The sequence below is a fragment of the Megascapheus bottae genome, chromosome 8 (genome assembly GCF_031878675.1).
Source record: "Megascapheus bottae isolate mThoBot1 chromosome 8, mThoBot2.hap1, whole genome shotgun sequence".
Lineage (NCBI taxonomy): Eukaryota > Metazoa > Chordata > Mammalia > Rodentia > Geomyidae > Megascapheus > Megascapheus bottae.
The window spans coordinates 5,347,425-5,361,695 of record NC_143516.1 but is presented as its reverse complement, the minus strand read 5'-3'; the positions used below and the strand labels follow the sequence as shown (position 1 = coordinate 5,361,695).

General features: G+C 48.1%; 1 protein-coding gene across 1 annotated transcript; it reads right to left on the bottom strand.

The window, feature by feature from the left end:
- Positions 1-5,855: 5,855 nt before the first annotated feature.
- On the bottom strand, positions 5,856-9,824 carry LOC150059463 (mas-related G protein-coupled receptor member H-like). Its single transcript, XM_090338600.1, has 2 exons — positions 9,750-9,824; positions 5,856-6,868 (listed from the first exon to the last, which is right to left on the bottom strand). Exon 2 carries the CDS (start codon positions 6,834-6,836, stop codon positions 5,856-5,858), a length of 981 nt encoding a protein of 326 aa, XP_090194726.1. The 5' UTR covers positions 6,837-6,868; positions 9,750-9,824.
- Positions 9,825-14,271: the final 4,447 nt, after the last annotated feature.

Below are 14,271 nucleotides of genomic sequence, written 5' to 3'. Positions count from 1 at the left end.
GGTTCCCAGTGTCAGGCTCTGGGAGCCTCATGTCGAGTTTGGCCTTTCTATCATCTAGAAAACCAGACCATGGTCTCAGCTCTAGCAACTGGTTTCTGTTTTCTGGCAGCCTGGTGAGATGGGCGGCTGAGTTCGGAGGCCTCAGCAGGTCCCTACAGCTTCCCTCCCTGTGGATGCCGGGGTTTTGCTTTGGGCCTGCACACAGCCCTGCACCGAGCTGCAGGAACAGAGGCTCTGCAAGAGCCACAACCCCTCTGAGGTCTATTTTTTTCATCGGTCCTGGGGCTTGAACTCTGGGCCTGTGTGCTAGTCCTGAGCTCTTCAGCTCAAGGCTTGCACTCCACCTCTTGGAGCTATAGCACCACTTCCGGTTTTCTGGTGGTTAACTGGAGGTAAGCGTCTCACAGATTTTCATGCTCGTGCTGGCTTCCAACTGTGATCCTCAGATCTCAGCCTCCTGAGTAACTAGAATTACAGGTGAGAGCTACTGGCGCCTGACTGGGGTTGTGTTTCGTAACCTCCTCCCTTTCGGGGCCACAGTCATCCACTCTGCCGTTCCCCAAGGCCAGCTGCTTAAACACTTTATCTCTGTTTGGATGGAAAATTGCTCCTTTATCGTTGGACATTTTTTTTTTCTACCCATGACTTCCCCATAAATGGCAGAATCCATGCCAAGTTTTCAGAATTGTGGAGACAAACAAAACAAAACCTCTCTCAAGAGGCAGATTTGGCCTTCATACAGTTACCTCTGCTCTCTTTCCAAAATTCTTCCTAAATTTATAAAGCTCAGAAGCCAAGAATGTGACCTTTCGGTCAAGCCCATAACCTACTGTCCCCTGGGACAATAGCCTGAGGTTTGCTGGCTGAAGGACGATGAGTGGAGGAGACAGGAGCTTCAGAAGTCTCCACGGTTACTTCTGTTACCTTGCCATTGTTATGTTACGAACAAGGAAACAACAACAGCAAAATCAACACTTCTTGCCAATTGACTCCTGATAAATGAATAATCGAATTTCCTTTCTTAATGTTTTGGTAAGTTGTATGGAATTTGTGCTTGGTGACTGTCTGAACGCATGCTCCCTTCTAACTTAGGAAGCCAGGTGTATTAGTTAGCTTTGCCTTGCTGCAACCTAATACCCAAGTGAGGAACACTTAAGAAAGGAAAAGGTTTGGGGCTGGGAGTGTGGCCTAGTAGTAGAGTGCTTGTTAGCTTGCACCAAGTCCTAGGTCGATTCCTTGGTACCACATATTCAGAAAAAGTGGGAAGTGGTGCTGTGGCTCAAGTGGTAGAGCGCTGGCCTTGAGGAAAGCCCAAGGATGGTGCTCAGGTGCTGAGTTCAAGCCCCAGGACTGGCCAAAAAAGAAAAAAAGAAGAAAAGTAAGGAAAAGGGTTTATTGAGTTCTCGTATTGGAGGGATTCCGTGTTCAAGATGGGAGACACTGGTTTGGCCTCTGTGGGATGCCACATGACAGGGAGTGGCTGCCACCTCTTGAGTAGAGAGACAATGATAGACACTGGTTCCCAGGACCCTCACAAGGGCCTGCCAGAGATCTAAGGCCCCATAGGGGCTACCACCTTCCGATGACACCACTCTGCCTGCTACACCTTTAGTCACAATATGCCCTTCCGAGACACTCAAACAGAATCCATAACACAGCAGGGGCAGAGCAGTATTTATTCATTTTTTTTCTGACAGAGCCATCTTTGGACAGACAGGTTTCCTTCCACTGTGGTCATCATGGTCATTGTTCATGTCAGCATCATCATTACCACCACCACCACCACCACCACCATCATCGCTACCACACCTGTGCCCATACTACCCCATCTCAGAATCTCAGACTGGCTGAAGCCCCTTCAGTGTGTATAGATTCTGCCACCACAGCAATGTTCATTTCTCAATTGCTGGATTCAAAGTCACAAAGCTTTCTTTCTTTTTTTTTTTTTAAAAATTTTTATTTTATTTTTTGCCAGTCATGGGGCTTGAACTCAGGGCCTGGACACTGTCCTTGGGCACATTTTGCTCAAGGCTAGTGGTCTGCCACGAGTGCCACAGTGCCACTTCTGGCTTTTTCTATGTATGTGGTACCAAGGAATCAAACCTAGGTCTTCATGCATGCTAGGCAAGCACTCTCCCACAAGGCCAAACTCCCAGCCCTCACAAAGCTTTCTTGATTGGCTCTGGTTTTGCTCAGATGTCAATTCTATATGCAGGCCCATCCCGACTGCTATATCCAGCAAACTCTGTGCCTCTTCCTTCGTTTCCTGTGGCTTATTATTCCTTTTTTTTTTTTTAATCCCCGGTTCCCCACACAGTGTCTGACACTTGCAGGGTCTCAGTGGACATCTAACGAGTGAAGGAGCTTCTGGCTGGGAGGTGGTGCCAAAAGACAGCTCAGTCCCAGGTACAGGACTGTGGTGACCGCTGGTACAGGACGACGTGCTCTGTGTCTTCTACAGTAATATTCTCTTGTAATGGTGTGACCATAAACCAAGAGCACCATGGGTAAATGAGTGACTCTACAACCTAAATGCTCTGGGAAGAATGATGTCTTTCTGTATCCCCCTACAATGTCGGAGGCGTTTATCAGATCTATACATCTTTTAGTTTAATTTATAGGGTCTGTTCAGCCTAGGATCATTTAATATAAACAGGGATAATTTGACTTCTTTGTCCATTTGATCTCCCAAATAGTATAGAACATAAACTATTTGCCCTAAAATCAACCCAGAATCAGTGTTTAAGGAGAAGGATAGATTCCTGGTTCACAGCTCGCAGAGCTGACCTGGGAATTCCAGGCTTTTCCCAAAAAGTTTATGAAAGTTTCTTCTCATATTTTAAATCAACTTCTATTTCTGTATACTTCCTTCTGTTACTGAAGTCGTTCACCCAGCAGAGTGAATACTGAGGGCTGACGTGCATCACTATGGCTGGTGGGGTAGGGTACTCAGAGTGAGAAATAAAAGCCATGTGAGGAAACAAAAACATGCTATGGCACAGTTCTACTGAGTCAGAAAGTGCATCAAAAGTATATTTTTAAGTTTCCTGGTAGTCAAAGCAAAAAAGAGAAAAATGCTTAGTGACAAAGGCAGGCCGGACTCAATCCCATTGGTGCAAGAAGCATGCTCTCTCCTGATTCTGAGGTACCTTGAGGAGAACCCTGAGTGATGTGCTGAATGCCATCTTCAAACTTCCTCTCACCCACAAGCACAGCAGGAAGGTGACAATGGCAGCACTCGTTACAGGAAATGTCATTTAGGCAGGTGCTGGCGGCTCACACCTGTAATCCTAGCTACTCAGGAGGCTGAGGACTGCAGTTCAAAGCCAGCTCAGGCAGGAAAGTCTGGGAGACTACTCAGAAAAAGCTGGCAGTGGTGCTGGGGGTCAAGGGGTAGAGCACTAGCCTTGAGCAAGGGAGCTCAGGAATAGACCCCAGGCCCTAAATTCAAGCCCCAGAACCAGTAAAAAAAAAAAAGTAAAAAGAAAAACCCTAAAAATTTAATTTACAATTTTATTACTAGTGAGTTCAAACGTTTCTAATGTTCATGATCATTTGTGTTAGCCGGCTTGCTGTGTGATTACAAATTACCTAACATTACCTAACATTACCTCTTCATGGCCTTAATTTAGTTGGATAGTCAATGAAGAAATATTATCCCATTGCCATGTTTATCAGCACATATTTTCTAACTTATGCCTTATCATGCATATTCTGGCACTCCTTGGAACTTCTAGATGCTCTCAAATGGTAAGATGTTCCTTAAACCTTCACAGGGGAAAGAGATTTAAGTTTGTATTATATGACTATCATTTTGACTGCAGGACAGTCCCGGTACCAAAATGACTGGATGGCAAAATCTATAAATAGTGTCGACAATGCCTGGATTTCAACTTAAAGTAGTGATGTCTGTCCATCAGTCATGCTCTGGGATCACAGCAGAATATTTTCTTGGGATAAAAAAAAAAATTGAAAAGAACACATTCCAGAAAGAACTGGCAGCTCTTTAAGTCAGTGAGGATTTAGGTGTGGGGGCTGGTAGGCTGGAGGGACTGTGCATGGGCTCAAAGCACTGCAAAACACAAGGGCGGGTTTGAACACATCTTGCAAAGAAATTATTGTGTTTTATGCATGGGTTTGTACATATTCCATGTTAAGCAAAGAATGGGAAGGAGGACAAAGAAAGGGAAGAATAGGGAGGGAGGGGAGAGAAGAGGGGGAGGAAACATGAAAATGTCTATGCCCAAGCAACGTTATAATGATTCCCTTTGTGACTCTTCCTCATTTCTAGAGAACATTTTAGAGGATTCATGGAATGATTTTTCTATTTCTTGACTCATCCCAGGATGAAGTCTTTCTGTGTGAATAATGAGAGTACTCCTTAGGACAGCTTTACAGTCTCATGGAAATACTAACATCAGGCTGGACACTGGTGCCGTGTCTGTAATCCTAGCTACGTAGCTTACAGGTTGAGATCTGAGGGTTGAAGTTTAAAGGCAGCCAGGGCAGAAAACTATGAGACTTTTTATCTCTGATTAACCACCATTACAGGGAGTGGAGGTGTAACTCCAGGTATAGTAGAGTGCCCGCATTGAATAAAAAAGAGAAGGAAAAGCACCTGGACCCTGAATCCAAGCCTTAGTACTCGCATGGGTGTACACACACACACACACACACACACACACACACACACACACACACACAGAGTCTTGTGTTTTCAACAGTCATCTCTATTCCTAAGCACAAGGACTGTTTCACTAATCAAGAGCACAAGGTCTAAAGAGACTCAGGAGAGAAAGTGGGAGTGGAGGCGAAGACAGCAGTTTATGACACAACCTCTCAAAGACTGTTTAGATATTATGGTTGCAAGGATGGGCCTGGGGTTGAATTCTTTGGATTCCAGTTGAGCTTGGCCCCAGACACACTGTAAACTTACTCAACCTCTGAGCCCATCTCTTTTATCTGTGATGGCTTAGAAGGCTGTTAACATTAAGCGAAACACCCAGGCACCGGTGGCTCACGCCTGTAGTCCTAGCCATTCAGCTGGGTGAGATTGAAGGATCTCAGTTCAAAGCCAGGCAAGCATAAAAGTCCCCATGAGTCTCTTATCTCCAATTAACCACTCAAAATCTGGAGTAGAGCTGTGGCTCAAAGTGGTAGAGCACTAGCCTTTAGCCAAAGAGCTTGGGGACAGTGCCCAGGGGAGAAGGGGTGGAGATTAAGAAATAATACCCAGAAAGTTGTTAAGTATTGGAAATGTTAGTTCTCACCCCAAGTTCAAAAAGTCAAATGTTGGATGTTCTTTCTCACATGTGGATTATAGACCTATAACAATAATGAAGGAGGAGGAGGAGGAGGACAAAGATGCTGACTATGATGATAAAGAGTAATGGGATAGAGATGTGAAGGGAGGACCGACTGGGAGGGTCAGTGAGAGGGGAGGCGGAAGGAAGGGATACTGAGAAGTGAAGATTCAGGGATGGTGTGTGTGTGTGCGCGCGCATGTATATACACACACATACATATATGCATCAATCCAGCACAAAACCCCCACCAAAACTGCTGGGAAAAGTGGGGGGGGCAATGGAAATTGGGTGCAGGCGGTGAAAGTCTGTTTCAAGTACCCTGTGCACATGTATAGAAAGACCACAATCAAACCCTTCTACATCACACAGTGTGCTAACTCCAAAGTGCAACGCAGTGAAACGACAGCTCTCCCCAACTCTCGATGACAAGTGGATCCCACGGACAATTCCCCGGAGGAATGGAGGGGTTTCTTTGTGATCTTCAGGGAGCCCTGTTCCCCATGCTGGGGCAAAGCCAGGCATCCACCCCTCAACCACGACCAGGAAGAACTATGCGGCGCCGGCGCTCTCTCCTGAGCCGCCCATTGGCCTTTCTTCAAAGACTTTCTGCAGGGCTTCCTTCAGGGATCTTCTCCCCTTCTTCCTCCTCAGACTTCCTGCCACGAAATAGATGAGCGGATTGACACTGCAGTTGACAGTGGACAACATACTCAGATAGGGCAGGAGCGTCCACGCAGAGCGGTCGTTAGTGGAGGAGGAGGAGAAGGCTGTGATGAGCAGGACCTTCATGGGCAGGGCGAAGGCCAGAAACAGCACGACCGTAGCCAGGATGAGCACGGAGAGCCTGGCTGCTGGACGGGGCTTCAGGTTGCAGCAGACTTGAATGAAGAGGACCAAGTTGGAGAAGACCATCAGAGGAACGAAGACCAAGAAGGTCAAGACGCAGGAAAAGATGTACGCGTGGCGACACTCCGGGAATCTCGGCTCCTCATCCAGAAGGCAGAAGAAGTTTTCCAGCCCAGACACCAGCACAGAGAGAGCCCAGAGCAGCGCACAGGCCACGGCAGACTGGTGCTTGGGGCGTCGACACTGGTACCAGATGGGGTACAGCACGGAGAGGCACCGCTCCACGCTGATGGCCGTGAGCAGATGCAGCCCCGTGTTGTAACCGAAGATCATGAGAAACACTGCGTAGGCCTGCAAGGTGCTGTCACCGAAATGGAAGGCGTCCACCAGCTCGATGAGGGACGAGAAGACGAGGACCATGAAGTCAGCAACAGCAAGGTGGAGAATGTAGACGGTGAACGGCTTCCTCTTGATGCAGAAGATGAGAAACCAGATGAGCAGTCCATTTCCAGTCAACCCCAGCACACAGATGAGCTGGGCGATGTAGACATAAGAGTATTCTCCTTCCATGTTCCAGGGGGTCTCGGTCACTTGCTCTGATGACCAGCTTGTTTGGTCCTGAGATTCATTTCTGGTAGGCAGTGCAGATTCCCCAGGATTCGAGGTTGTGGTTGGTGGGTCCATTCTTGGGCAGTGACTAGCGTTCTCCTGTCTACCTGTTGTTAGAAACCAAAGATGGAATGGGGGGTGTCATTTGCTCTGCATCTCACAATGAGTTGGGTTTTACTGGGGATCTCCTCTGGCCCCACTTCCTGGAGGAGAGAGGATGTGAGCCAAGCACCTTGATAGTTCTTCCTTCTCTTCCCCATTCTCCTATCCATCCATCCAGGCAGACTCCATGAAACCTCCCTGACCCCCAGCTCTAGCCATCAACTCTGACTGAGATTCTTGGCCCTCTCTGGCTTTGTAGGAAAGCCTGCCAGATTCCTGATTGCCACCTGCCTTCCTAAAAGAGATTTCAAAGGTTGTTTTTCTTTCTTTTTTTTTGCTTCCATAGCTAGGTGGCAAGATCAGGAAAAGGATAAAACAATTCACATATTTCAAATACACCAATGAGCAAGTACCAATGCACAAGAAAGAAGGCCACTGTGGTGTGTATAGAGATTTGTGGATCATGTCGGTCTTCTCTGGTCATCCCTCCTTTCCTGTGTGAAGTTTATCCCCATCATCTCACTCCCTTGGCAGTTTCTCCATCTTCCATAAGTATAATCAAAAGATGATTTTGTGTTTCCCTCCTGCATGCTAAGAGTCATCGCTTTTGGCTTACCTGACAAGAAAATCCACGTGTAAATGGGGGAGATGGAAAGAAAAGGGGTGAAAGGTGAAGGAGCCTGCTGAGCAGGGAGTCAAGGAGGGAAAGGCCAGTGAGAGGGAGCACGCATGAAGACCATGGCGTCCAAACCCAGGACAACCTGTGGTGCCCAGATGACCCGAGGCATAGCTTCCTGTTTTCTACTACTTCTCCGTGCTTACCCAGTGTTTCCTGTTGTCTGGAGGATGCCTTGGCCTCAAGCCATCTGAGGGGAGGAGCCGGATTCAGGGAAGAGCTCACAGAACAAGACCTTGGGTTGTTTAATGATTTATGAGGGAATATGAATATATATATATATATTTGTTTTTGACCAGTCCTGGGACTTGAACTCAGGGCCTGGGTACTGTTCCTGAGCTTCCTTCTGGCTTTTTTAAGGTGGCACTGAGGAATTGAATCCAGGGCCTCATGCATGCTAGGCAAGCACTCTACTTCTAAGCCACAGTCATAGCAGGGTTGTATATTTTTTGTGTGCTCATTAGCATTTCATGTTTCTTCCTGTGTAGGTCGTTTGATGCTCTTTGCCCGTTTCTGTTGAGAAGGTGCATTCTTATTCATCTATAAGAGACTCTAGGCTTTCCTTCCTTCCTTCCTTCCTTCCTTTCTTTCTTTTGCAGGTCATGGGGCTTGAACTCGGCCTGGGCACTATCCCTGAGTTCTTCAGCTCAAGGCTACCACCTTACCCTTGAGCCAAGCCCCACTTCCCATTTTTTAGAGTTTAATTGGAGATAAGGGTCTCAAGTCCTTTTTTGCCAGGGCTGGCTTTGACCTTCCATCCTCAGATCTCAGCTTCCTGAGTAGCTAGGATTACAGGCGTGAGCCACCACGGCAACACTACTCTTTTCTATATGTTCGTCCTCTCCAGGGAAAGTCCAGGTCCTTGGGCAAGCCAGTTGGGTGCAGAAAGCTGGTCTAGCTAGGAGGTGAAGGCAGACTTTTTTCTCACCCAAACTCTACTCTTTTCTTTCCCTCCTCTTCCCTATACTACGCCAGCTGTTGCAACTGCCTATCTAGGGAGAGGGGAAGCAAAAAGATGAGAAAGACCCTCTAGAGGCGTCTTCATTCCACCACAGCAGGCGCCATGAGGTCCTCCCTGCCACAGCCTGCACCAGAGATGGCCTGGAGGTGTCCGGGGACCAGTGGAAAACCAGCCTCCAGCCTGCCGCTGTGCTTCTAAACACATGTGCACCAACAAGGGCGCTGGCTGCTGTGGTAACTGATGCCCACACTAACTCTTGATCCCAGTGCATTTGGTAACTGAAGGTCTGGGAGTGGAGCTGAAGGAAGGAGCTCTGTGCCTCATGTGTGCAGGGGGCTTTCACGGGGGAGGGGGCGGGCTGGTGTCATTGCTAGAGGAGCCTGTGGGGTCGGGTCATTCTGGTCCACAGGGATGCTGAAGCTGGCAGGCACGCCCTTTGTGTTCTCAGGTGTCCCTTCCTCTTCTCTGCTCCAGGATTCCTAGCCAGCAGATGCCATCTCTCACTGTCTGTGGAGGGGCCCAGTACAAGGAAGAGGTAGGGCAGGGACGTGGGGTCCATTCCTGAAGTGGGGTTGGGTGTGTAGGACTCCAAGGTGTCTGAGTGGAGGGAAGTTCTCTTCTTTCCAAATTCAACCCCCACTTCTGTTGCTTAAAACATGGTGTTGACTGCCTTTCTATGACTGCCCTGATCCCGACATGCAGCCAGTCAGAGGGGCTCACTGGGCTCCCGCAGGGAGAAAAGTTTCTATATTTGTTACTGGTACTTTTTAACTTTTCCAAACCAAGCTGACACTCATGTGTGTAGACTGGGTACTGCACACTGTGCACATAATACACACACACACACACACACACACACACACACACACACACACACAGGACATATACGAAATGGCAGGAGTCCTAAGGAGATGCTTTAGCCTTTAGGACGCTGCAGCGAAGCCGGGTGCAGTGGCTCACGCCTGTGACCCTAGCTACTCAGGAGGCTGAGATCAGAGGATCAAAATTCAAATGGGAACTGGGGCTTGGCTCAAGGGAAGGGTGGTAGCCTTGAGCTGAAGAGGTCAGGGACAGCGCTCAGACCCAGTTCAAGCCCCTCCCCCCCCCCAAAAAAAGAGACGCTGCAGCGCAGACAGAATGCTCACAGTGGGCAGAAGATGTGGGCCCTTGCGATCCCCTCAGAGAGGATGCAGCGGGATGGAGAGGAGCAGAGCTGGCGGCCTGCCTGGCTCACTGTGGGAGCACTCACCGTGCAGGACTTTGGTCTTCAGGAGGTGTGGAGCTGCTGTGGTGATCCCAGTTCTTTGTTTGGGAAGTTCTCCCCTTAGGCCCCTCTGCACAGATCCAGCTCCCTTTCCCAGCAGACAAGTCGTTTCTTGAAGGCTGAAAGAGTGCACATCAGTCTGGCACCAGTGTGTTCTCAGGGTCTTATTTTGGCATCACTTCTGGCCAGCAAGGTCTGGATCTTAACTGGCGGCACTGGAAGGCTGAGGGTGGGACCAGCTCTCCTCTAAGCCCTGTCAATCAAACAGATAACCAATCATTCAGGACTCTGGGCAAGTACTTTGGCCCATGCAGTGGGAAAATGCCCTAATCTTTCCCCAACAGAGAGCCTAAGCCATTTGTACCATTTGCAGGTTGTGAATTGAACGTGTGTCATTGTAAGCATGAGAAGGGCGGCCTTAGGCGCCATGCCCCTGGCTCACCAGCGGATGCAGGTGTTGTCGAGTGGGCAGGCCCTCCCTGTCCCTTTCCTCCCAGGGATGTCCACAGGACACAAGACAAGTGGATGGCAGAAAGCTGTGTGTGTGTGCGGGTGCACGAGTGTGTGTGCCCAAGCGCCAGTTCTAGGGCTTAAATTCCTGGCCTAAGCATTGTTCTTGACCTTCTTTTGTTCAAGGCTAGTGCTATATCATCTGAGCTATAACTCCACTTCCAGCTTTTTGGGGATGTGGGGTGGGGGGATTGAAAATTGTTTTTTAAAAAGTGAGGGATGGGCCGGGAGTTTGGCCTAGTGGTAGAGTGCTTGCCTAGTATGCACAAAGACCCGGGTTCCATTCCTTGGTACCACATACATAGAAAAAAGCTGGAAGTGGTGCTGAGGCTCAAGTGGTAGAGCTCTAGCCTTGAGAAAGTCCAAGGACAGTGCTCAGGCCCTGAGCTCAAGCCCAGGACTGGCAAAAAAAAAAAAAAAAAAAAAAAAAAAAAAAAAAAAAGTGAGGGAGAAAGAGACGCTAAGATAGATGGACTGAATTTGATCCAAGTACATCATATTGAAACAAGTTTGTACCAGTAAATATTTGTAAAAGTCTTTTGTCAGTTTATCTTGTTTAACACAAAATTCTTGAGCAGCAGATTTTGGAAGGTGAAAAGTTTGGATGTATCACTATGAGCAGTGTTTTATTTATACCACAAATTTTGTCTGAGAGTAGATATCTGCATAGTTTACTAAAAGACAAAACCAAGAAATTTTACCACCTGATGGCACCAGAAAATAAGAAACTGAAAGGATGTTTGTCTGCCTGCTGGCAGAGCCCGCCCCCTCTCCTCCCAGACACCAGGGAGGGAGGTTATTTTTTTTTTTTTTTACAAATAGTTTGGTGTATTTTTGTTCTTAGTGTGCTCCCGCTTGAGGCTAGGGCTCTGTCGTCTGAGGATCAGAACCCAAGGTCTGGGACAGACATTGCTTCCCAGTCTGAAGTTCACAGAGTCTCAAAGCGAGCTTGAGTCCCGTGAAGAGAGCCTCTGGGAACTTCCATGGCTGGGCTGAAAATATCAATATGTTTCAGCTGGAGGATCAAGAATGGAAGGTTTAAGACCAACTGTGGACAGATGCTCAGGAAGACACCCTGGAAAAGGAAAGCCAGTTGCATCTCCTCCAGTGCTCACAAACTGTACTCTTGACACTGAGGTGTGTGTGTGTGGGGGGGGGATCGCTCTCCAGTCCTTGGTGGACACTGGCTGGATGTTTCATGACTTGATTCACTTCTTGCACTGCCTACCATTGAGCCCCCATCCCACCAGACTGTCCCCATTTCAGATACCAGGGCCAGTCTGTACCTTCCTCTCACTGGCCTATAAATTAGGATTGCCAAGCACGCCCTCGTTGGGTCAGTAATTTGTTAGCGTGGCTCCTGGAACTCACCATCACCCATTTTTTTTTGGGGGGGGTGGCCAGTCCTGGGCTTAAGCTCAGGGCCTGAGCACTGTCCTTGGACTTTCTCAAGGCTAGAGCTCTACCACTTGAACCTCAGCACCATTTTTGGCTTTTTTCCATGTATGTGGTACCAAGGAATCAAACCGGGGTCTTCGTGCCTGCTAGGCAAGCACTCTACCACCAGGCCAAACTCCCGGGCCAAACTCCCGGCCCACCATCACCCATTTTTTTTTTTTTTTTTTTTGCCGGTCCTGGGCTTGAGCTCAGGGCCTGAGCACTGTCCTTGGACTTTCTCAAGGCTAGAGCTCTACCACTTGAACCTCAGCACCACTTCCAGCTTTTTTGTATGTATGTGGTACTGAGGAATCGAACCCAGGTCTTTGTGCATGCTAGGCAAGCACTTTAGCCACTAGGCCAAACTCCCAGCCCCATCATCACCCATTTTTGATAAAGGCCACAGCATAGGAGCAGCCAAGGGTGAGGAATGCACCCCGGGTGGGAAGGACTAGCGCCCCAGCCTCATGTGTCACCCGTGTCCCTGGCTCACAGCCCCCTGGGTTGCTATGCACATTCATGACTAATGACACTGGCCCGTGGTGATGGGCTCAACCTACGCCCCCCCACTTTCATCTGGGGCTTCCCCGAAGCTTCCTCATCAGCACACACTCAGGTGTGGCGAAGGGGTCTGGTCTAAATCCCCAGTGCTCCTTTCTCTTCCTCACCCCCATCCCATGCTATTTTAGAAATGCAGACAGCATGACAAAAGATGATCCGGATGCAGATTTCAGCTCTGGCTGTGAGCCATCATTTTACTTGACAAGTGTCTGTGGGAGCTGGAAAGGACGTGGAGAAGAGGGACAGCTCGGAGGGAGGCTGAGACTGTTCGCTTCTCTCCGAGCTCAGACCCGGGGGTCAGAGAGCTCAGAGGGGGCTTAAGGACCTGGGGGAAGGGCTGTGCTGCTCTCTGCCTGTAATAGAGCATTGGGAAGGGAGCCCAGATGAGCCCTGCGGTTGCTGCTAGTGGCTGCAGGGCCCACAGTCCCGGTGTGTTGTGCATTGGCCTGAGAGAACTACTGAAGGACCTGAACTTACACCAGCAACAGAGCAGGAGAGGCCAGGGGCCCTGAGCTATTGTGCAAAGGCCCAGAAGGTTCCAAGAGGGAAAAGCACTGTAGGTGCAGGGATGGATGTAGGATAGGCCTCTGGCTGCTAACTCTTCTCTCTTGGATTGGGTTCTGTGTCTCACCACGAGACTCTTCCTTGCACTCATAAAGGAGCTCCTGGGAATGCATTCAACTTCCAAGTACATCTTCTGTGGTCAGACCTGCAGGAGCCATGGCGTATCCCCGCTGGCAACATATTCTATTTTCCAGCAGCGGAGACCTAAGGACAGAGCCTGTGTGGGCCTGAGAAGCAGGCGTGGGGCTTCTGGGTTCTGGATGGGAAAATGCCTCAGCACCGACCAGTCAACAGTGTTTGGCAGATGGCAGGGAATTGGGGGGGCTGTATAATAGGTTCACTTAGACCAGTGAAGGGAAGTTAGTTGGCATTTTTGCCTTTACAATCTGTCATCAAAATCGTTTATGTTTATTACATAGATTATTATGTATCTATGACATACAAACCCTCAGCCTAATTTTGATTATGTTCTAAAATCTAAGTACCAGTGATTGTATATAGAGATTCCCTTCTTGAATACCTGTTTGTTAAACACATCATTTGAAATATGATGTAAAAATTAATGTTAATAAATTCTTTAATAAAAAATTGTTTAGGAAGTGCATATCGGGGCACGATAAGGTATTCTGGTCTTACAAAAGGCAAGTCCTGCCCTGGTAATGACCAAGATGTCCTAAGTATATCATAAACCTACGTGAGCTGCCAATTTTACATCATATTCCATTCATACAGTGTTTTCTGAAGTGCTGGTTATGATTGGCAGGTCCAGACTGGCCCAGAAAAATATTCACATAGGACTTCAGTGGGCTTGCTCACGGTTACAGGGAGACAGCCCTTTGTCAGACCAGCTCTCGGTGATGAATGTCACTGTGAGCTCAGCAGTGTTCCTGTGTGGCTCCTTTCTTAAAAGATTAGTCAACTGTAGAAAGTAGATGAACAGAAAATGATTATAGAACCACAAATAAAATTGTAGCCAATTCTAAACGTCATTAAGCTTTTGAGCTATTCTTGGGCTTGGCCAGTACTAAATGCGTAAAACAAAGCTCTTGCCTTAGGAGCTCCAAGAAACAGACACACAAACAAGTAACTCAAAGATAACTTAAGACACGAGGTGTCACAGCATTGAGGAAACTTCTTGTGCACAGTTTCTGTCAATTCCCAGTGCAAGGTGCTATCACGTAGACATGACTCTTTCTTCACTTTCGTTAAGGATTATGCTTAAATAAATGTAGAACACACAATTATTGACAGAAAGGTACAACAAATGCAGATTTAATAGCACTCAGAGTTGGCCCTTAGTAAATGAGCCATTCCAAGCTTTTTTCTTGTATGTGGCCATATGGTACATTCCCAGAGGCAGGTCACGTACAGGCCCATCAGCTTCCTAGCAGGAGAAGAGGAGGCCAATGCTGTTGCCAGTGACTACTTTCCTATG

What these genes read in the sequence shown, in the direction of transcription:
- LOC150059463 (XM_090338600.1), bottom strand. Translation starts at nt 6,836, where the DNA reads ATGGACCCACCAACCACAACCTCGAATCCTGGGGAATCTGCACTGCCT.